The 20,295-nt window shown below is 48.0% G+C and overlaps 3 protein-coding genes, 1 long non-coding RNA gene and 7 other non-coding genes across 12 annotated transcripts in view; 1 reads left to right on the forward strand and 10 right to left on the reverse strand.

Annotated features, from left to right (window-relative positions):
• Nucleotides 1–69: 69 nt before the first annotated feature.
• Nucleotides 70–1,579, reverse strand: LOC119448312 (uncharacterized). Its single transcript, XM_037711685.2, has one exon. It carries the CDS (start codon nucleotides 1,419–1,421, stop codon nucleotides 105–107), a length of 1,317 nt encoding a protein of 438 aa, XP_037567613.1. The 5' UTR covers nucleotides 1,422–1,579; the 3' UTR covers nucleotides 70–104.
• Nucleotides 1,580–3,720: 2,141 nt separating this feature from the next.
• LOC119448943 (uncharacterized) lies at nucleotides 3,721–4,896 on the reverse strand. The gene has a single exon (XM_037712148.2). The coding sequence runs from the start codon at nucleotides 4,894–4,896 to the stop codon at nucleotides 3,721–3,723; it is 1,176 nt and encodes a 391-aa protein (XP_037568076.1).
• Nucleotides 4,897–5,023: 127 nt separating this feature from the next.
• Trnal-caa (transfer RNA leucine (anticodon CAA)) lies at nucleotides 5,024–5,142 on the reverse strand. Its single transcript has 2 exons — nucleotides 5,105–5,142; nucleotides 5,024–5,069 (listed from the first exon to the last, which is right to left on the reverse strand). It is a non-coding gene; the product is annotated as a tRNA-Leu (tRNA).
• A 72-nt stretch (nucleotides 5,143–5,214) lies between these two features.
• On the reverse strand, nucleotides 5,215–5,333 carry Trnal-caa (transfer RNA leucine (anticodon CAA)). The gene is made up of 2 exons: nucleotides 5,296–5,333; nucleotides 5,215–5,260 (listed from the first exon to the last, which is right to left on the reverse strand). It is a non-coding gene; the product is annotated as a tRNA-Leu (tRNA).
• Nucleotides 5,334–5,406: 73 nt separating this feature from the next.
• Trnal-caa (transfer RNA leucine (anticodon CAA)) lies at nucleotides 5,407–5,525 on the reverse strand. The gene is made up of 2 exons: nucleotides 5,488–5,525; nucleotides 5,407–5,452 (listed from the first exon to the last, which is right to left on the reverse strand). It is a non-coding gene; the product is annotated as a tRNA-Leu (tRNA).
• Nucleotides 5,526–5,597: 72 nt separating this feature from the next.
• On the reverse strand, nucleotides 5,598–5,716 carry Trnal-caa (transfer RNA leucine (anticodon CAA)). The gene is made up of 2 exons: nucleotides 5,679–5,716; nucleotides 5,598–5,643 (listed from the first exon to the last, which is right to left on the reverse strand). It is a non-coding gene; the product is annotated as a tRNA-Leu (tRNA).
• On the reverse strand, nucleotides 5,646–6,087 carry LOC125944795 (uncharacterized). The gene is made up of 3 exons (XR_007466505.1): nucleotides 6,015–6,087; nucleotides 5,824–5,902; nucleotides 5,646–5,729 (listed from the first exon to the last, which is right to left on the reverse strand). It is a non-coding gene; the product is annotated as an uncharacterized LOC125944795 (long non-coding RNA).
• On the reverse strand, nucleotides 5,789–5,907 carry Trnal-caa (transfer RNA leucine (anticodon CAA)). The gene is made up of 2 exons: nucleotides 5,870–5,907; nucleotides 5,789–5,834 (listed from the first exon to the last, which is right to left on the reverse strand). It is a non-coding gene; the product is annotated as a tRNA-Leu (tRNA).
• Nucleotides 5,980–6,098, reverse strand: Trnal-caa (transfer RNA leucine (anticodon CAA)). The gene is made up of 2 exons: nucleotides 6,061–6,098; nucleotides 5,980–6,025 (listed from the first exon to the last, which is right to left on the reverse strand). It is a non-coding gene; the product is annotated as a tRNA-Leu (tRNA).
• A 5,373-nt stretch (nucleotides 6,099–11,471) lies between these two features.
• Nucleotides 11,472–11,590, reverse strand: Trnal-caa (transfer RNA leucine (anticodon CAA)). The gene is made up of 2 exons: nucleotides 11,553–11,590; nucleotides 11,472–11,517 (listed from the first exon to the last, which is right to left on the reverse strand). It is a non-coding gene; the product is annotated as a tRNA-Leu (tRNA).
• A 7,086-nt stretch (nucleotides 11,591–18,676) lies between these two features.
• Nucleotides 18,677–20,295, forward strand: part of LOC119450675 (tRNA-splicing endonuclease subunit Sen2) — a 30,069-nt gene continuing 28,450 nt past the window's right edge. For both annotated transcript variants that reach the window (XM_037714186.2, XM_037714187.2), the window contains exon 1: nucleotides 18,677–19,009. In XM_037714186.2, coding sequence (XP_037570114.1) covers nucleotides 18,815–19,009 — 195 coding nt within the window. In that variant the 5' untranslated portion in view covers nucleotides 18,677–18,814. The remainder of the gene's footprint in view (nucleotides 19,010–20,295) is intronic.

Consider the following 20,295-nt stretch of genomic DNA (forward strand, 5'->3'; position numbering starts at 1 on the left):
TTTTTTTTTTTCTTTATTACCGACTTGGCAACGTACAACACAAGATAATAACAATACATGAGGGTCACGATAAAGTGTCTGCCACTGGTTGGCTGACACGGGGGCTAAAAACGCTTGAGGTTCGCAAGCTCAGTCATCACACTGAGCCATGTTGGTTGCTCTTTTTGCAAACTGTACAATTCCTTGATATAGCAAATGCTTTCGATGAAGTACTCTCTAACAGACCGGAGGTTTGGTTCGGCATGTCTCACGGCCATTCTACATTTCCATAGACTATGCAAAGACAACAGCATGAACATGTCATATGGTACAGTGTCTTCATTTTGAGTAGGCAAAAAACGAATCCCGTATGGCGTAATCGGTAAGTCCTTCTTTAAGGTTCTCTGTAAAACATCCCAATGGAATACCGCATCCCAACAGTCGAGAAAGATGTGTTCGACTGTTTCGGGCTTCCGGCATATTAAACAATTGACGCTCCAAGGCACAAAAAGTCCTTTCTCCTCAAGCCATGGTTTGACAGGTAAAGTATTGGTGTGGAGCTGAAAAAAGAAGGACTTCGCCGATGGGCGTACTGGCATTCGTTTTACTCTTTTTAGCACGTTCTTTTCCGGTCCAATGCAGAACATCGAGCGGTACAATGGTACCGGCAACATTGCCTCTATCAGGTCTTTATATAAGCGCTTTCGTGGGACCCGACTTAGGTATTCCATCGAAAAGCGAACCTTCAAAAGCTGGAAAGCCCAGACGACTTCCTTTAGAAAACCGCGCAATCTACCTTGACTGCACCGGCGGGACGAAACGATGAATTCGGGTATAGCTTCGCTCAGCCTTACTTGAAACATAGTTAACAAAAACGGGTCCTTTTGGTCACGTAAGTAAACAAACCTCGACACAATCTGCCTTATGAACAAATGTGCAAGACCTATTCCTCCACTTTTAACGGAGCGAAACAGATTGGTGCGACTGGTGCGCTCCCAGCTTGAACCCCATACAAACACTGCGAGTACTCTGTGTAATCGTTGTATGTTGGCCCTTGACATGCACAATGCTTGAAGCACGTAAAAAATTTTGGCAACGGCAAAGAGGTTGCAGACCGTCGCGCGGGCAAACATTGAGAAATTGCGGCCCCCCCATTTAAGTGTGCACTCACGAACTCTTTGTGTTTCAGCATTCCAGTAATCCACTGCGTCACGGTAGTGCTCAAGCGGCACCCCGAGATACTTTGCCGGCGTGACGGTCCACTGGATATTCACAAACGTACTCGGAGGGTCTACCCAGTTGCCGATCCATAACCCTAGGCATTTATCAAAGTTGATAGCACTGCCTGTAGTTCTGCAGTATGATAACACTTCCGCGATCGCGATTTCAATACTTTCTTTATCCCGACAAAACAACGCGATGTCGTCCGCATATGCGAGCATTTTCACTTCTGCAGACTGTACTCTGAAACCCAATATTCTATTGTCATTGTTGATCTTCCTACAAAGCGGCTCTATGTATATTGCAAATAAAAGAGGGGACAAACCACACCCCTGGCGCACGGATGATCGCACCCTAAAGCTTTTGGTAACCTTCTTGTTTATTATGAGACTGGCGGTACAGTCTTGATAGCACATCTTTACCCCGTCCAAAATTAATTCACCTACATTTACATGTTCTAGAATGCAGAAAAGAATTTTATGGGCCACACGGTCGAAAGCCTTCTGCAAGTCCAACTGTAACATTGCTCCGTGTTCACCAAGGTCGTCGCAGTATTCTAAAATGCTTCTGGCGATGTGAATGTTAGTATAGATTGACCGTCCTTTAATGCCGCATGTTTGGTGCGGCCCTACGATGCGGGTCACCACTCCTTGTAATCGCTTTCCGAGCACTCTCGTAAATATCTTGTAGTCTACGTTCATCAGTGATATGGGGCGATAAGCGTCGACAGCTAACAATTTATCTGGGTCGTCTGTTTTTGAAATCAGCACCACGTGCGAAGTCCGAAAAGATGGAGGAACCAGCTTTCGGGTGTAGACCTCCTTAAACAATCGTAACAGGACCTGACTGGCGTCACTTTTGAAGGTCTTATAAAAAGCCGCTCCGAGTCCATCAGGTCCCGGGGACTTGCCAACAACTAAATCGTCTATGGCTCCTTCGATTTCGGCGATGCTCAGAGGCCATTCCATACGCTCCCGAATATCGTCTTCTAATTGCGGCATGTTTGACAGGAAGTCCGTTTTGTATCCTTCTGTGACGTCCTTAGCACTCCCGAATAATTCACCATAATGATCAAGAAACGCCTGTTCGATTTTTTCAGGTTGGCCCGTGATTTCGTTCTCGTATCGAATCATTCTGATTTCATTCCGCCTCGCGTACGTCTTTTCGTCCGATAAAGCTCGTTTTGTCGGCGTCTCGCCTAGCCAGACCCTTTCCGCTCGTGCTCTTATAACTGCTCCTTTGAACTTATTTTCATCGATAAGCTCAAGCTGGCTCTTCAATTCTTTTATTTCTTTTGTTCGGCTCCCAGGTCTGTCGCTTTCTACGGTGTACAAGAAATCAAGCTCGCGTTGTATTTCTTTTTCTCTTTTCCTTTTGTTGAAAATTTCCGTAGTGGCTTCTTCTATAGCGCTGATCTTAACTTCTTGTTTAAAAATCTCCCATAATTCTAGCATGTTACCTTCTTCGGCCTCCATCAATCTGTGTAACTTTTCTTTCACGCCTTCACAAAACGATTCGTTCAGCAGCAGCCCATCGTTAAACTTCCACGTCTTCCAGTTAAATCGCGACTTACTTTGTTTAGTGCCTATGGTGAACGTTACAAGGCTGTGATCGCTGAACGACACGTGTTTCACACTATAACTGCCACACATGGGAACAAAATCCAGTGCAACATATGCTCTGTCTAGCCTAGCATGACTATGCCCTTGAAAATGTGTGAACGCGGGCACACCAGCACTGGACAATACATGACCAACGTCTTCTAGGTTAGCATCTTGCACGAGTGTATTTAAATGTAAAGCACTTTTGTCGCGCACTGGAAGCTGTTTCACTCGATCAGCAGCAAAACATACACAATTGAAATCTCCGAGCAACACGACTTTCCTGTCACACTGTAAATGCTGGCCTACACTTTCAAAAAAGGACAACCGCTCACTTTCTATGTTGGGGGCGTACACACATATCACCCGCCAACCTACGCCCGAAAAGGAAAAATCCACAAAAAGCAGTCTCCCACTTTGACAAGAAAAAACATTCTCTTCTACGACTCCCAAATTATTTCTAATGAAAATAGCGCACCCCGCGGAAGTTCCAACAGCATGTGATACGCAAACATTGTATCTATTGCGGAACTGTAGCACCATGCGATCCGTCTGTTCTTCACTTTCTATCTTAGTTTCCTGCACCGCCGCTATATCAATATCTGTTTCCGAGAAAAGCCGGCTAAGCTGGTATTGCCGCTTTCTGGCACAAAGACCGCGAACATTTAGGGTAGCAAGACGGAATGCAGTGTTTTGGGCCATCATTGTAGTTTGTGAAGAACAAACGGACCGCATGGCACCCACCTCATGCATCTGGGGTCGGTGCTGCCTTGGCCTCTTGCACGAACGTTCCGTAGCTGCCTGGGCAGCCTTCGGAAGGCGCAGTTCATGTCCTTATCGTTGTTCTCCATCGTCCCTTGGGGTTGGCTTGGTCTTGTAGATAACTAGAAGAGATACCGCGAGGCACACGCGCTCGCGGCTACGTCGGCGGCGTGCCTGCCGCCTTACGGTCCGGTGGTATATTCGGCCGCGGTCTGATCAGTGACCGCCGGGTGATGGCCGCCTTTGGCGGCGGTCCGTCGGAGTTCCCTGCAATCAGGGCTTCGTTCTCGTCCAACGTCGCATCGTGGCCGCGCTTGCTGACAGTGGCGCCGCTTGCTGCCTCGCTTACGTCCATGACGGCCGGCTCTTCGCATGACGGTGACTGCGCTGGGACGTCGTGCACTTTGACGGCGCCCGTGGCTTCACCTACTGTGTCGGTCACTTTTGGGCTTTCGTCGTTGGTGCTTGTATCCTGCAGCTTGTCGGGAGGGGCTAACGTTGCCGCATCATGCGCCTCGACCTTCGGCGTGGCTTCGCTTGCGGCTTCCTCAGCGTCGGCCTCGTCCATGACGAGTTCTGCGGTGTCATCTCCTCCAACTGGCCCTGCGACACTTGCATACGTCTTCACGCACTCACTTTCTTCGTGTCCAAAACGCCGGCAGTGCGTGCAGCGAGGAACTCGGCACTCACGTCGGATATGGCCCTTGCTATGACACCGCAGGCATAGTGGCGCTCTTCCCGGCGCGACAAGGAGGGCCATGTCACCGGCGACGCGCAGCTGGTGTGGAAGGTCGTCTACCTTAATTCCATTATGGAGCTTGAGGCGCACGAGGCGCGTCGTCGATCCCTTGTCCTGAATTCCTTGAACCCTCCACTTTTCCTTAGAGACGTCGGTCACTTTCCCGTACGGGGCAAGAGCTACACGCACATCTTCGTCCGCCACGTTAAACAGAAGCCAATGAAGCTTGAGGCGTACGTCCTGGTTCGTCGGGTCGATAACCAAACATCGTTGGCCCTTCACTTTCATTTCGCCACAAGCCAAAGCTTTCTTCATGCCCTCTGTGCTCTTGAAGGTCACCGCCCACACGTGGCTCATCTGATAAGCCCCCAACGCTATCACGTCGGGGAGCAATTCCAGACGTGCCAACGTATCCCGGAAATGTTCGACTCGGTAGGGCCTCGCACGAACATCAGCATGCAAAAATAAAGTGTTGAAAACACTACGACCTGAAGGCAGTGTAGGCAAAATAACTTCGTATCCTTCGGCATCCGTTCCGTCCATCCTGTTACCGCGGCTGTTAGTAGCCGCAACCACCGCTCCTTGGGAGCACATGATACACACGTCCGTAGGCTTTCGCGGCCGGAAGTGGAATCCCGGCCATCCTGACACTCGAAACCCCCCTTGAGAATAGAAGGCAATGAGCGGCGCGTATAGAGGGATATAAAAAATGCAAAACTTGTGTCAGAAGTGGGATTCGAACCCACGACCACATCCGTGGACCAGAAGTCTCGTTCAACCCGCATGGCTGGGCAAGGTTTCCCTTGAGTCTGGCGCCTTAGACCACTCGGCCATCCTGACACGGCGAAACCCCCTTGAGAATAGAGGGCAATGAGCGGCGCGTATAGAGGGATATAAAAAATGCAAAACTTGTGTCAGAAGTGGGATTCGAACCCACGCCCACGTACGTGGACCAGAAGCCTCGTTCAACCCGCATGGCTGGGCAAGGTTTCCCTTGAGTCTGGCGCCTTAGACCACTCGGCCATCCTGACACTCGAAACCCCCCTTGAGAATAGAAGGCAATGAGCGGCGCGTATAGAGGGATATAAAAAAATACAAAACTTCTGTCAGAAGTGGGATTCGAACCCACGCCCACATACGTGGACCAGAAGCCTCGTTCAACCCGCATGGCTGGGCAAGGTTTCCCTTGAGTCTGGCGCCTTAGACCACTCGGCCATCCTGACACTCGAAACCCCCCTTGAGAATAGAAGGCAATGAGCGGCGCGTATAGAGGGATATAAAAAATGCAAAACTTGTGTCAGAAGTGGGATTCGAACCCACGACCACATACGTGGACCAGAAGTCTCGTTCAACCCGCATGGCTGGGCAAGGTTTCCCTTGAGTCTGGCGCCTTAGACCACTCGGCCATCCTGACACGGCGAAACCCCCTTGAGAATAGAGGTCAGTGAGCCGCGCGTATAGAGGGATATAAAAAATGCAAAACTTGTGTCAGAAGTGGGATTCGAACCCACGCCCACATACGTGGACCAGAAGCCTCGTTCAACCCGCATGGCTGGGCAAGGTTTCCCTTGAGTCTGGCGCCTTAGACCACTCGGCCATCCTGACACTCGAAACCCCCTTGAGAATAGAGGGCAATGAGCGGCGCGTATAGAGGGATATAAAAAAATGCAAAACTTGTGTCAGAAGTGGGATTCGAACCCACGCCCACATACGTGGACCAGAAGCCTCGTTCAACCCGCATGGCTGGGCAAGGTTTCCCTTGAGTCTGGCGCCTTAGACCACTCGGCCATCCTGACACGGCGAAACCCCCTTGAGAATAGAGGGCAATGAGCGGCGCGTTGTTACGTATTCGGCGGCTCGACGCCGAGGGCGGCAGGACGACCGGCCCAAGGAACAGACGACCCACGCAGTGCCAGGAAGACAATCCCGTTCATTCTTTCAGCGACGCGCTTTTTGTGCGCTACGTAGCCAATCAGGGTGTGGCAAAAATAAAAAGATATCGCTGCAAGCGGGGCAATCTTATCTGCAGGCCCCAACGTAGAGTGCGACCAGCACCGCGAATGTTACAGCGTATAGAGGGATATAAAAAATGCAAAACTTATGTCAGAAGTAGGATTCGAACCCACGCCCACATACGTGGACCAGAGGTCTCGTTCAACCCGCATGGCTGGGCAAGGTTTCCCTTGAGTCTGGCGCCTTAGACCACTCGGCCATCCTTTTTTTTTTTTTATTGCCGGTCTTTGACAATGTACAATGCACATGGTATAGAAACAGACATCACAAAAAGAACACCTACAGAACATACTGAAAAACATGAAAGCCATCAGCCGAACATGGACTGGCGTTGTCAAACTAAAATTCTTTTAAAGCTGTCAGAGGTTCTATCCTCGACAGCCAATCGGGTACAATATCTTGCATTTTCTTAATTTCAATGAAACGAGACATACTTTCTCGAAAATAAATACGAGCAGGCCTAGCATCTGGGTCGCAATGGTACCCTGCCATTCGTGCCCGCCATAAACAGTGGAGGCCATTGAGCATAATTAGGTCGTATGGAACCCCGTCCTCATTGTCAATCGGTAAGTACCTGATCCCATGCGGATTCAACGGAAACTCCTTCTTGATGGTCCGTTTTAGGACGTCCCAGAGGTACACCCCTTCCCAGCAATGCAAAAACACATGATCTACAGTTTCAGGTTGCTTGCAAATCAAGCAGTGTGGGCCCCATGGTACAAGGAAGCCGCGTTCTTCCATGAACGTCTTCACTGACAGTGTTCCTGTGTGTAGCCTAAAAAAGAATGTTTTTGCCCCAGTAGGCACCTCCATTCTTTTCACCCGTTTAAGGACATCCTGTCCTGGTCCTCCACTGTATATCGCTCTGTACAATGGCACTGGAAAAATAATATCGCATACATCTTTATATAATGTCTTTCTTTTCACGGCAGATAAATAATCGAAAGAAAAACGCACAGAAAGAAAGCGCACACTGTCGACTACCTCTTTAAGATAGCCGCGAATCGTTCCTGGCATACTATTGGTACTAACAATGAGCGCCGGCAGCGCAGCTCTTAATCTGAGCTGTAATACCGTACGCAGAAAAGGATCACGCACATCTCGAAAAAACAAAAATCTATTGACAAGTTGTCGTACAAAAAGATGCGCCAAGCCCAGGCCACCTTCATTCACCCGCCTGAACAGATTTGTTCGGCTACATCTTTCCCAGTTAGAGTCCCAGATAAAAACGGCGAACACTCTGTGCAATCTTTGCACATTTACCCTTGAACAAAACAACGTCTGCATGACGTACCACAACTTCGTAATGAAAAACAAATTACATACAGTTGCCCTTGCGAAAATGGACAGGTTGATGCCTTTCCACCTGTCTGCTTTTTCTTTTGTTTCTTTTATTTGGTTCGTCCAGTATTCCTCGCTCTGTTTGTAGCTATCCAAGGGAACACCGAGATACTTGGTAGGGGTTTTCACCCAGCTCACATTCGCAAAGTTGTCCGGGGCCGAGGACCACTCTCCGTGCCACAAACCGAGGGACTTACCCCAGTTCACTTTACTGCCCGTTACATCACAAAACTGTTTCACCACACGTATTGTTTCCGTTACGCTTTCTCTGTTTGTACAACACACGGCGATATCATCTGCATATGCCAGGAGCTTGACTTCTGCGGCTGCCAAGCTATAACCGCGTATTTGATCGTTCTCAGTTATCGCCAAACACATCGTTTCAATGTAAACTGCAAACAAAAGAGGACTGAGGGGGCAGCCTTGACGCACAGAACGCATGACGTTAATGGGGGCCCCCAATGATTTATTCACAATTAAACGTGTTGTGCAGTTCTGATACGCCAATGCCACTCCCTCAGTGATGATGGCACCTACATTAACGTGATCCAGAATGGCAAACAAAATATCATGAGACACACAGTCAAAAGCTTTCTCTAGGTCAAGCTGAAGCACTGCGACGCCATCGTAAGTGAGGTCACAGCACTCGAGCACGCACCGCATCGTGTGAATATTCGAAAAAATTGACCTCCCTTTGATCCCACACGTTTGGTGGTCTGCGACGATTTCTTTGATGACGCTTTGAAGTCTGGCTGCCAAAACCTTCATGAAAATCTTATAGTCGACATTGGTTAAAGATATCGGCCTATAAGATGTCACGAGCCTAAGTTTCTCCGCTTTGTCACTCTTAGGTATCAAGATGGTATGCGCTTTACCAAAAGAAGGCGGCAAAGCTTTGTTCACATACGCGTCGTTAAACAGGCCTGTTAGCAGGGGCGAAAGTTCTTTCTTGAAGGCTTTATAAAAACAAGCGCTCAGACCGTCAGGTCCAGGTGATTTGCCATTGTTCAAATCATTTATTGCTTTTACGACTTCGTGTTCTCTTATAGTCCTTTCTAATCGGTCCTTCGTGTCGTCACTCAATCGCGGCATGCGACTGAGAAAGACCCTTTTGAACTCATCTACATTAGCTTCTTGATATGCAAACAGTGACTGGTAATACTCTAAAAACGCTCGGCCTATGCTCTTATTATCTTCGACTAGTGTGCCATTCCACGAGATCTTATCGACATGATTACGTCGACCATGTGCTTTTTCAAGTCCTAGTGCCCTTTTGGTGGGCGTCTCTCCCGCTACTAATGCGTTTGCTCTTGCTCGCACAATCGCACCTTGATAGCGTTCTTTGTCCAACTGTTCGATTTTTTCTTTGATGGTTCGCATATCTTGCTTATACGCCCCTGGCTCTTCGCACTCCAGCGCTATCAGCTGATTAAGTATCTTTCGTAAGTCTCGTTCTTTCATTTCCCTCTCAAACTTTAAGCAGCTCGACCTTTCTATTGCTTTCATTTTTACCTTTTGTTTGAACCATTCCCATTTCTCTGCTATGGTTTCAGTACTTTCATCGCATACTTCCATAACGGCCTCATGTATTGCCTCTACAAATGGCTCGTCTTTTAGTAGTAAGGCATTCATTTTCCATAGTTCCCAGTTAAAAGATGATTCCTTCTTCTTCATACCGATGTGACACTTCACCAAGCAGTGATCTGAGAACGACACAGGTGCGACAGAATAACTGTGACACATTGGAATCATGTCTTGTGACATGTACAAGCGGTCTAACCGCGCATGACTACTGCCTTGAAATCGTGTATACATCACCTCCCGCTCCCCCTCCAGACAGTCACATACATCGTCTAGTTCACTATCACTAATCAACTTGGAAAGTATGTGACTGCTTTTATCTCGAATACCGGCATTATTGGATCGATCCCGAGCCCTCAAAACACAGTTGAAATCCCCCAACAAAATCATGCACTTATCACGGCTAATGTACTGAAAAAGATTCGAAAAAAATACAGCACGCTCTTCTACAACATTTGGCGCATATATGCACATAACTCTGAATTCGACTCCACCACAAACAAAGTCGCAAACGACCATTCTTCCCGTCTGACATGAAAATACACTTTCAACCACAAGGTCGGGTAACTTCTTAATAAACAGGACGCATCCCGCTGACGTCCCTACCGCGTGGCTCACCACCGCATAATATCTGGTCGTGAAACGCCTCACCATGCTCCCGGTCTCCTCCTCCCCGTCTACCTTGGTCTCCTGGACAGCTAGAACGTCTATGTCTTGGTCAGTGGCCAACCGTAGGACTTGACTCTGCCTACGCCTAGCTGCCAGCCCTCTAACGTTTAGAGTTGCAATACTGAGTGACGGATTAGGAGCCATGATGAACTAGAGAATGAGGTAGGCCCGGAGCATGGTGCTTACCCCTCACGACCAGCCGTCGGCTAGCCGTCTCCGGGACCGCCCGGTTTCTCGTCGTTGTTTGTCTGCTGGGCTTGGTCCCCAGGCTTTCTGTCGGACGGAACGTTCGGCTTTGGTTTGAAGCTCGAGCGCCTCCCAAGAGGCGATTTCGCCGGCGGCCCATCACTGGAGCTGGTTGCCGCGTTGTCCTTGTCCTCGGCCTCATCACGGGGACGCTTGAAGGTGGCTCCGAGACTAGCAGCCCGGTCACCGTCGATAGCGGCCTCACCCTGTTGCATCGCTCCATCGTCTTCGTCTCCTTCGTCTTCATTTGCGCCTTCCTTTGCATGGACAGCTTCCGCGTCGACCCTTGCCGGCGCAGTCACTTGCTCCGTAGTTCCCTTTCCCTTGGCGTCAACGCCCTCCGGTACCGACCCAGCACCTGTCGCTGGGTACCCAAGGTCTCCGGCTCCCTTAGCAGCGTCTTCGGTCTCGACCACATCCATGACGAGTTCTGCTGCCTCTTGACTCGCGGCTGGGCCAGTCGCGGTAGCGTAGGTCTTGACGCATTCGGTGTCAGTGTGCCCGTAACGTCGGCACCGGGAGCAGCGTGGCACCTTACACTCCCGCCGCACGTGCCCAGTGCCTTGGCAGCGGAGGCACTGCATCGGCCGACCGGGTACCACCACCAAGGCCAACTCTCCGGCAACACGTATCTGGTGAGGGATATCTTCCACTTTCAGGCCGCTCTTCAGCTTGAGAAGAACAGTCCTCGTGGTGGAACATTTGTCTGCGACACCTTGGACGCGCCACTTCTCTCGACTCACCTCTTCTACCTTGCCGAAGGCCGCCAATGCAGTCCGGACGTCTTCCTCGGCCACACCGTGCAGCAGCCAGTGAAGTCTGAGCTTCACCTGCTGATCCTGAGGGTCGACGATCACACATCGCCGCCCCTTCACCTGAAGTTCTTTCAAGGCCAGCAGGCGCTTCGTTGCAGCTGCGTCACTGAGGGTCACCGCCCACACATGATTAACTTGGTAGGCCCCAAGGCACACAATTTCCGGCAGCAGGCTCGTAGGCGTTAGGGCATCCCTAAAATCTTCGACCTTGTAAGGCCTCGCTCGTACATCACCATGCAGAAACACGGTGTTATTCACTATTCGTCCTTTTGGCAGTTGAGGCAAAATAAACTGGTATTCCGTTTCTTCGTCGTTGCTGTACCTGTTTCCGCGGCCAAAAGTAGCCGCTGTCGCTGCCCTTGAAGAGGCCATGATCCCACGAACCGTCACGCTCGGTGGCCGGAAGCAGAATGACCACTCGGCCATCCTGACACGGCGAAACCCCCTTGAGAATAGAGGGCAATGAGTGGCGTGTATAGAGAGATATAAAAAATGCAAAACTTGTGTCAGAAGTGGGATTCGAACCCACGCCCACATACGTGGACCAGAAGTCTCGTTCAACCCGCATGGCTGGGCAAGGTTTCCCTTGAGTCTGGCGCCTTAGACCACTCGGCCATCCTGACACGGCGAAACCCCCTCGAGAATAGAGGGCAATGAGCGGTGCGTATAGAGAAAAATTATTTAAAAAATGCAAAACTTGTCTTAGAAATGGGATTCGAACCCGCGCCCACGTACCCTCGTGTATATATACACATGATTTGGCAACGGCAATAAAATATTGTTGGAATTCAGCGCAGTGTTTGTCGTCTCTTTCAGTGCTTGTCCTTCGCGCTGTACGTCGTTTTTGCCATGTTGAATACGCCGGTTCTCGTCCGATCCCCGAAACTAAGCAGCATTGGGCTCGATTAGTACTTGTGAGGGAGACCACCTGGGAACACCGAGTGCTGATGGCACCGTTATTCTTTCGCATTTTTGTAGCGTTAGCTACACTGGCCTAGCCAAGCCCGTTTCGCGCGGCACATCAAGAGCCGTGCTGCGCATCCGCAAGGATCAGTGATGTCACACGGCTTGCGCACCGGAGCCACCGGAGCCGGCACCTCTCGCGCACTCCGCCGCCGCCGCGCGCGACTCACCGCCGCCGGTCTGCGCATTCCAGAGGAGTGACGTCGTAGCCGTGGTAGACGCACTGGCGCCGGCGCGCGCTCGCTGTGCAGTCGCCGTCTGACACTGCGCTGGAGCCGCTGCGCTTCTGACTGGCGTTTGCCAGTGTGGTATAGCCATGGAGAAGGAGAGCGCAAATGCTGCTCAACAGCGCAGAAGAACGGAGAAGCTTGACTCATCGGATCCCGAAGTAGTTGCCTGGCAATTAGCGGTTGAGCGTAGGAGACAACCAGGAAAGCTAAGAATAATCAGCTGAACCTTTGCTAACGCTACGTATATCCTGGCATAGCCGAGCTAAGCCACTGCAACTTTTTTCACGCCCTACATTTCTTTCTTTCTTTTTCAGTGACATATTGTGCGCGCAGGCGTGAAGGTGTGGTATGTCGACGCGTTGGCGAAATATAAACTTCGCTCATCAACTAGAGCATCCTCCGACGTCAATATCGAAGTGCTTGGCGCGCGCAATTTCAAACAACATGAAGGACGTTGCAAGATATTACGCGTCGTTATATGGTGACAAGAGGTGTGACTATACTCGCGGACAACTTTCTGTGGCAATGAAGCGAAAGCTACGGGCGCGTGGCTGCTGCATATGTGTTACCACGCCAAATAGTCCGGCAGCGTTTGACAGTGCTTTTCAACGCCTCCTATAAAGTATTTAGGAGGCGTTGGTGCTTTTGATCGCTCGGAACAGACGCTGAATCGGCGCAGCTTTGACGTGCGACGGTTGTGCGTTTGCTCAGACGCGGAAGGGAAAAGCCGCAAGATAAGCAAACTTTTACACTCAGTGGTGTGTTCCGTCTTATTTAACTGTTGCTAATAAGGTGTTTATGTTTTCTCTTCTCCAGCCTAAACTAACGCGGATTTAAACGCGGGACTCTTTTCAGAAGCGCTCTCTCTTGTGGGCACTTTGCCTCCATAGCTTTCCCTTCATTGCCACAGAAAGTTGTCCGCGAGTATAATCGTGTAAACAACTCGCATAAACTGCTAACTGCATCGATATTACACGTGTAAAGTTTGACATATTTAAAGCACATATGCGACAGCACATTCTATGCCATATATGCTAGCCGCGGAAAACACACACAATTTACGTGGTACGCCCACTCTTCCGCGCACGACGCCCAAACACGCACTTTTTTCTTTTCTAGCGCGGAAACACAAACGGAAGCTACGTACGGCGTTTGTCGAACGCGTAAAGACTGCGCGTTGTAGCAGCAGAGACTGAATGCTCGTAGTTCGATACAGGTGAATTCCGTAAACCAACGATTCTCGCCATCCACCATACCATGCAGCAACAATTTTTTTTTTTTTTTTTTTTTTTTTTTTTTTTAATCGGCTGAATACGCCAATTCTCGTCCGATCCCCGGCGCTAAGCAGCATTGGGCTCGGTCAGTACTTGGGAGGGAACACCGAGTGCTGATGGCACCCTTATTTTTTTTTCGCATTTCTTCTTTTTTTTTCTTTTTTTTTTGATTTGCATATTGTACGCGGAGGCGTAAAAGTGTGGTATGTCGATGCGTTGGTGAAATATAAACTACAGCATCCTCCTATTACATCATTATCGAAGTATTTGCCGCGCGCAATTTCAAACAACATGAAGGACGTTGCACAATATTACGAGCCGTAATATGGCGACAAGACGTGTGACTAATCGTGTAAATTACTCGCATAAACTGCTAAATGCATCGATTATTACACGTGTACAGTTTGACAAAACACACAGGCGGCTGCACATTCTAAGCCACATATGTGAGCCGCGGCAACTGCACTGTGACACAGCTGCTTTGACAGTCACATGGCTTAGTGCAGAGCATGAACCATTCAGTAAAAATAGAACGAATGCCAAATGAAGGGTTGGGTACGTATCTTACTTTAAACGAATTAAAAGGAATTATGTATTCAAGCGAAGCAATACATGCATGCAAAAGTAATTTAAAGTTCACCATGATTTGCAGATAAGCTTTTTACAATTCACACGGGAATATTGAAAAGAGCAACACAGTATTAAATTACTTAACCTTGCAACTGCAACTTTCCTTTAGATAATGTAAGAAGGTATTTTTTTTTTTTTTTTGCACACAGGCAACAGTGTCTGACAGAATTTGACCTAATGCTTCAGACGTTCAATTTCCATGAAATGTTGCATGTTTACGCTACTACTGAACAACCAAAGCCGTTTGATGTGTTTGATTATTTGAGCTTTAGTAAAAGATGATGAAGTTAGGAAATTTGCAGGCGCAAGTTGGAATACGCTAGCGCAAGACAGGGGTAATTGGAGATCGCAGGGAGAGGCCTTCGTCCTGCAGTGGACATAAATTATAGGCTGATGATGATGATGATGATGATGATGATGATGATGAGATGATGATGATGATGAAAAGATGTCCACCATGCGTTCACGTTGCAAGATAATATTACATTGTGAAACGAATTTGAAACGTTCAGTCTGAGCCTTGTCTAGCCTTGTTACGTCTCAACCTGGACAAGCGCATACCTTGGACGTTTCCAACGAGGCCGTCCATTCATCAGCGCGCGCACCAACAGCGACCGAGCGTGTCATATAGACTGTGACGCGTTAACAAAGGAGCTCGCGTCGAGTCAACAACCACCGCCATCCGTGGATACGGTAATTATCGTGAAGATCACTACCTAATCCTGATCCTGACAAGAGGGCCGTCACGCAGAGCCTGCTAATTGATGAAAGGGCTTCTGCGCGAGTCCGTGACAAGTCGTGTTCTGTTTGACAGTAGCCCATTTCTTTCGAGGCACGTTTGGTAAGTTGCATTCATTATTATTCATTTCTCTGATGATACTTTGGAACAACTTCGAGCTTTAAGAACATTCTGTAAAAGATAAATTTCGAGTTAATTTGATGTTGCCTTTCAGGAAAACGTGACAGCTGAACGCTCGAGAAAGGATAGCGTCAGTGGTCTTTCTTCGCTGTAGATAGTTCGCGTGAGTTTCCGTTAAACTAAGACTTTATTTTCGGATTTCGCGAGCTATGAAAAAAATAACGCTGTATCAGGTTAGATACTGGTTATTCTGCAGTCTACTTCAGCTGATTTTTAGAAATCGCCGGATATGGTTGTAGCCACACGCACGTGGAGAGTACCGCGCCTTAGAAACGGGCTGCGCGGATCGCTTTTAGTAATGGTATACTCTACATATTTCATTTCTCTTGGACGTATTATGTAATGATATGTCTAAGGCTGTGCGTGTCTCGCACGAGTATTTACAAGACGGCAGCATTTGTGTTTCATTTAGTGCGTGGAAGTACTTATAAATAAGCGCGAATCTGCTTGTAGGCTTGAACGCGTATTTTTTTTTTTTTTTCGTGGGTCGCACGCAATAGTTTTGACCGCAAAATGAGAGCGAGTTTGATAGTATTTCCGTGAAGTCCACGAGGCTCTCAGTGGCACTATTAGGTGCGCTATAATAACGAATGTAGAGTACGAACAGACAGTTCATGGCGTTTGTGCCGCATATGATAGTTCAGTGACCATTTATTTAGGGTCATCCTGCAGTGAAGTTAGAGCATGACGGTGTTGTATACCTAGACGTGTAATGTTCTGTATGATTTTTTTTTTAATTTTTAGTAAGCTAGCTGACGGTCGTAAGTCCGAATTCTCTACCAGTCCACTACATTTTCAGGCATGGAGTGGCGCCTGACACCGGCAAAAAAAAAAAAAAAATCGCCAAGCGCTAGTGGGGCTATACTAGTTAAGGTGCAACCAAATTAGGAAGGCCCACTAAGCTTCAACAAAGTCACTCGCTCACCAGAACAGGAATTGGCCTCCCTGGTGCATTATTCGGCCGCTACCTCCAAAATGATTCCTCCAATTTACCCATGGCCCTCAGTCCCCAGCGGCTGTGGAGCACCTGACCAAGGCGGCGGTTAGACCTGCTACGCGGCAGAGGGTGCTAAGAATCTCTGGGTCCGGACAGGCCGCCAAGGGAAACTGAACCTGACGTATGACTGTTCGTTAACTTTTAAAACCGCAGAAACTTTAGCCATTTATTCTAGCAGTTAGCGTCATGATCAAATTATCATGCGATTACGAAAATTACGAGGACATCAATAACCAATTTTGACCGACCTTGCTCATTGAAAGCCCGGCCCACGCGGCGTTTGCCAAAAACACACTGGGATATTGGGTAGTTCAACATGTCGCATCATCTGTGGCTTTCGTTTGTCCTTTTATTTCCTTTTTAGCTACCTGCTTTTATTTCTTTTTTGAAACGAAACAATACTCTCCTTTAATTTTGGGTGCAGAATAATTGTTGCCGCTGAGCAGGCAGTTAAATTACACATTTTCGTACTGATTTTTGCATTATTCCTCTATTATTCTACCCATATGGCGCTGTCGCGACCGCCGCATGGCCCGAGTACGTATCACGATTTCTGCTATCATAGTTTTGTTCTTGCCTAGATCGTCCGTCTTGTTGCGCGCAAAGTTTGCTATCTGTGACTGCGCAACATTTTATTTGTCTTGTTTGACGCATTATATACAGTGACGTTAGCTTAAATACGTAGATTTATTGGAGACTTAGACGTATATTTAAATATCTTGTTGCGAGGTTTTGTGTATACAAGCAGTGAACTTTGTTTCCAGCGACTCTTTCTTGCCCTTTAGCGAGTTGTATTTGGCATTTGTATATTCCATTCTATCTTCGCATTTCTAATGTATATTTTGCAGAACTCCTGCTTTTATATGTACTCACTGTTGCAACATGGCTGCGACGGTGCTGTTTGAAATCAAGAAGAAGAGTCGCAGCCCTTTGACGAAGAAGTCTCCGTTTCCACTGGTGTTTCACCTGGGAACTGAGAAGTCGAGCATTGTCACATGGCAGATTTGCCGCGGCGTGCTCAAGCCCGACGGCGTCGTAGTGACGTCGCAGGAAGACATGAAAAACTTATACCACATGGTACGTGAGTCGGCATCGGCTCACTGGCAGCCGGTGACAATTTTAGTACGCAGGACGCGCGTCATCGACGGCTGCCGTAATGAGTATAGTTGAATTTCGGTTCAATTACTCACAATACACGACCGGTAACTGCTGCTCCTGCGCAATCCATTGCAACTAAGGAGAGCGTCATTTAGGTTTTTTTTTCCTGGCCGTTGCATATGTGCAAAAATGTAAACAAGGTTCTTGAATGACAACGATTCATCAAAATATTTGTCCTTAACTTATTCATTTCATGGTCTTTACGTTTTTCATATCAGCTGCATGCACTGCCTTGCTGGTTTCGAACTGATATAGTTCTAAAGTTCGTGTGATATTTTCTTTACTTATTAAATAGACAAAAAAAAAAAAAACGCGGCAGCATTGGTATCAGTTATTTCTGCCACAATTTTTGGGACATACGGATATATTCTTTTATGAGAAAATAAATATTTCACTTGACAGTGCGTAGCGTTCAATAATTCGTTTGCAGCATCTAATATACAATGGCATTTGCAATGCAGTTATTATTAATGTATTTGATCCCTAGACAAATTGCAGCGCGGCCTCTAGGGAGGCTGCGCTGCAACCTGAGCCCCCCCCCCCCCCCCCCCCCCCCCGAACAAAATTTCGGGCTACGCCACTGTATACGACAACTTCATATCCTACGTAGAAGAGCCGCCACGGTTGCTCCAAAAGTACTGAAAACGTGGCACGAGTGGTACTCCACTCGTGCCACCAGAGTGGGACCGCCACCTTAAAGGGATATGGACACAAAAGGATATGGACACATTTTAAATCCAGAGGGCGTCGCCTTCCCTATGAGGCTAAAACCTTATATGAGGCGTGTATTTGGACACCAGTGAACGCGTCACATGACTTTACTAACCTGCCCTCGCAACCAGTGAAACTTCGAACTTGTGCCTCCAATTCTTCTAGCTGCCAGTTACGTACAAAAACTGTTCTAACCAAAGGCGAAGATAGTTACGTCCGCGCACCGCTATTCAACTTGCGCTGCGCCATGTCGTCTGCTACCGAGAGCTTGCACGATGCCCGCACTTCAAAAGTAGCGAGTGTAGTACCGTGATCTCGCGCTGAACTTGCCTTGCACGAAGTCAAATTGAAGACCGTGGTGCAGGCAGCGCGCGCTGCATTGCAAAATCAAAGTCGAGGACGAAAGTGCTGCACCCCATGAACTATTGCGCAGAAAGTGTAGCCAATTTAGTAAACGTGCATCGCTAGTGCAGGCACAGCACTTAAACTTTCTGAACATGCACTGCACTCGCACGGTATTGCAACGAAACTAGTGCAGAAGGTGCAGCCAAATCGAAGAGACCAAGACCGTCCGCAGGATGCGCACTAGCCGGCACTAGCAGACGAACTTGACGTGGAGAGCTGACGTCATAATCCTGGAAAAAAATAAAAGGCAGAGAAGAAATGAATTTTAATATTTGAGGTTAATATTTTATCGAAATTTGGTGTTTATTTTTTGCGAACATTTTGCTGCTGAAATCACTGATCTGTACTCAGTAGCTGAAACTGAACCGACTGAACGATGTAGGCGGCGCCACTGCAGAACGCGCTGCTCAGTGATGGCGTGATGGCGCCAGTTCGCAACAAATCAAGCAGCAGACGCACGTGAATTGCTCCTGGAAGTCGTCGTTTGGTGTTAGTTTGCTGTGCTATCGCCACCGATCGTAGAATATTCTTGGTAGCTGATCAGTCTAAAGCAAGGCTTCATGGCTGCGACGGTGCTGTTTGAAATCAAGAAGAAGAGTCGCAGCCCTTTGACGAAGAAGTCTCCGTTTCCATTGGTGTTTCACCTGGGAACTGAGAAGTCGAGCATTGTCACATGGCAGATTTACCGCGGCGTGCTCAAGCCCGATGGCGTCGTAGTGACGTCGCAGGAAGACATGAAAAACTTATACCACATGGTACGTGAGTCGGCATCGGCTCACTGGCAGCCGGTGACAATTTTAGTACGCAGGACGAGCGTTATCGACGCCTGCCGTAATGAGTATAGCGCTGCTGGGTATTTATGACTTAAAGTATTTAGAGAGCGTACTCTTTCTGTGAGAGTATTCCCTGGCCGTTTGCGGCTTTTCTTTTTCTTTAAAACGCAGTATTGTCCCTGTGTTTCAGATACGTATCCACTTTTGTTACTGTAAAAACGAACAATAACAAACAAAAAGCATCTCGCACTTTTGAAAACAAACCAAGCAGCAGTCACTGATTTCTATAATGACCACGCAAAACAAGGAACAAACGTGACATTGCGTTGATTTGGAGTGAACATGTCCAACAAAGCAGCCATCACCATTGTTTAAAGAACAAGATGCGTAGTATCGTATAAGCGCCTGATGGTACAGAAAAGAAGGCAGTACTTTTGCTGTGCCTTGTGGCAATGCCATCTGTATGTGTAGCAGCGTACCTTGTCGCCAACATCAGAAAATTTCATGCATGAGTCATCAAAGAGAAAGGGACACCAGTGAAGATTGAAGCATGTGTGGCAACAGCAAAGTCAAATCAAGGACATAAGCACATTGGTTCAGTCCTTCTGTGTTAATGTTAGTGCAGGAAACCATTGAGCCCGAAAAGCTGAACCATACAGGCTTGTGCAAGAGCGAGGTGGTTAGATACAGTAAGCAGGCCATGTTTTGTACTGGCAGTTTGTCACTGACTTCATTTGCTGTGCCTGTATCATGCTTGATTGGCAGTGCTGCGTGTACTGGTCACGAGTTTGTGGCCAGTGCTATTGTATTGTTATTTTACCATGCGTCGCAGGAAGTTGGCACTTTCATTTGCTGTTTTTGTTACATAAGTATTTACTTGCCTGCCTCAGAGGCCCATCTAAGCGGTACATCATGAGCTTTGCTTATGCAGCATCCAATTCTGTGTTGGATAACTGGCATGCTGGCAGAGTCAGTCATAACAGTGTCACTTAACACTGAACATTAGGTTATGAATGAAGACAGCACAACCATCAGAATCTGCATGCACATGTAGCAGCAGCTGCTGCTGTTGAGCAGACGCTCTAGACGCTGCTGAAAATTACGTTTTGCCACTGTGTGACAATGAACAGCATAGATGCACATTGTCTAGACAATGTGCAAAGCTTAGACAATATGCCAGGAGTGATCAACCTTTATTATCCTTTCTTTTTCTTTAATATGAGTAGGTAGAGAAGTTGTCACCTGTAATGGCTACACTTTTACACTCG

This window comes from Dermacentor silvarum, chromosome 4 (genome assembly GCF_013339745.2).
Source record: "Dermacentor silvarum isolate Dsil-2018 chromosome 4, BIME_Dsil_1.4, whole genome shotgun sequence".
Lineage (NCBI taxonomy): Eukaryota > Metazoa > Arthropoda > Arachnida > Ixodida > Ixodidae > Dermacentor > Dermacentor silvarum.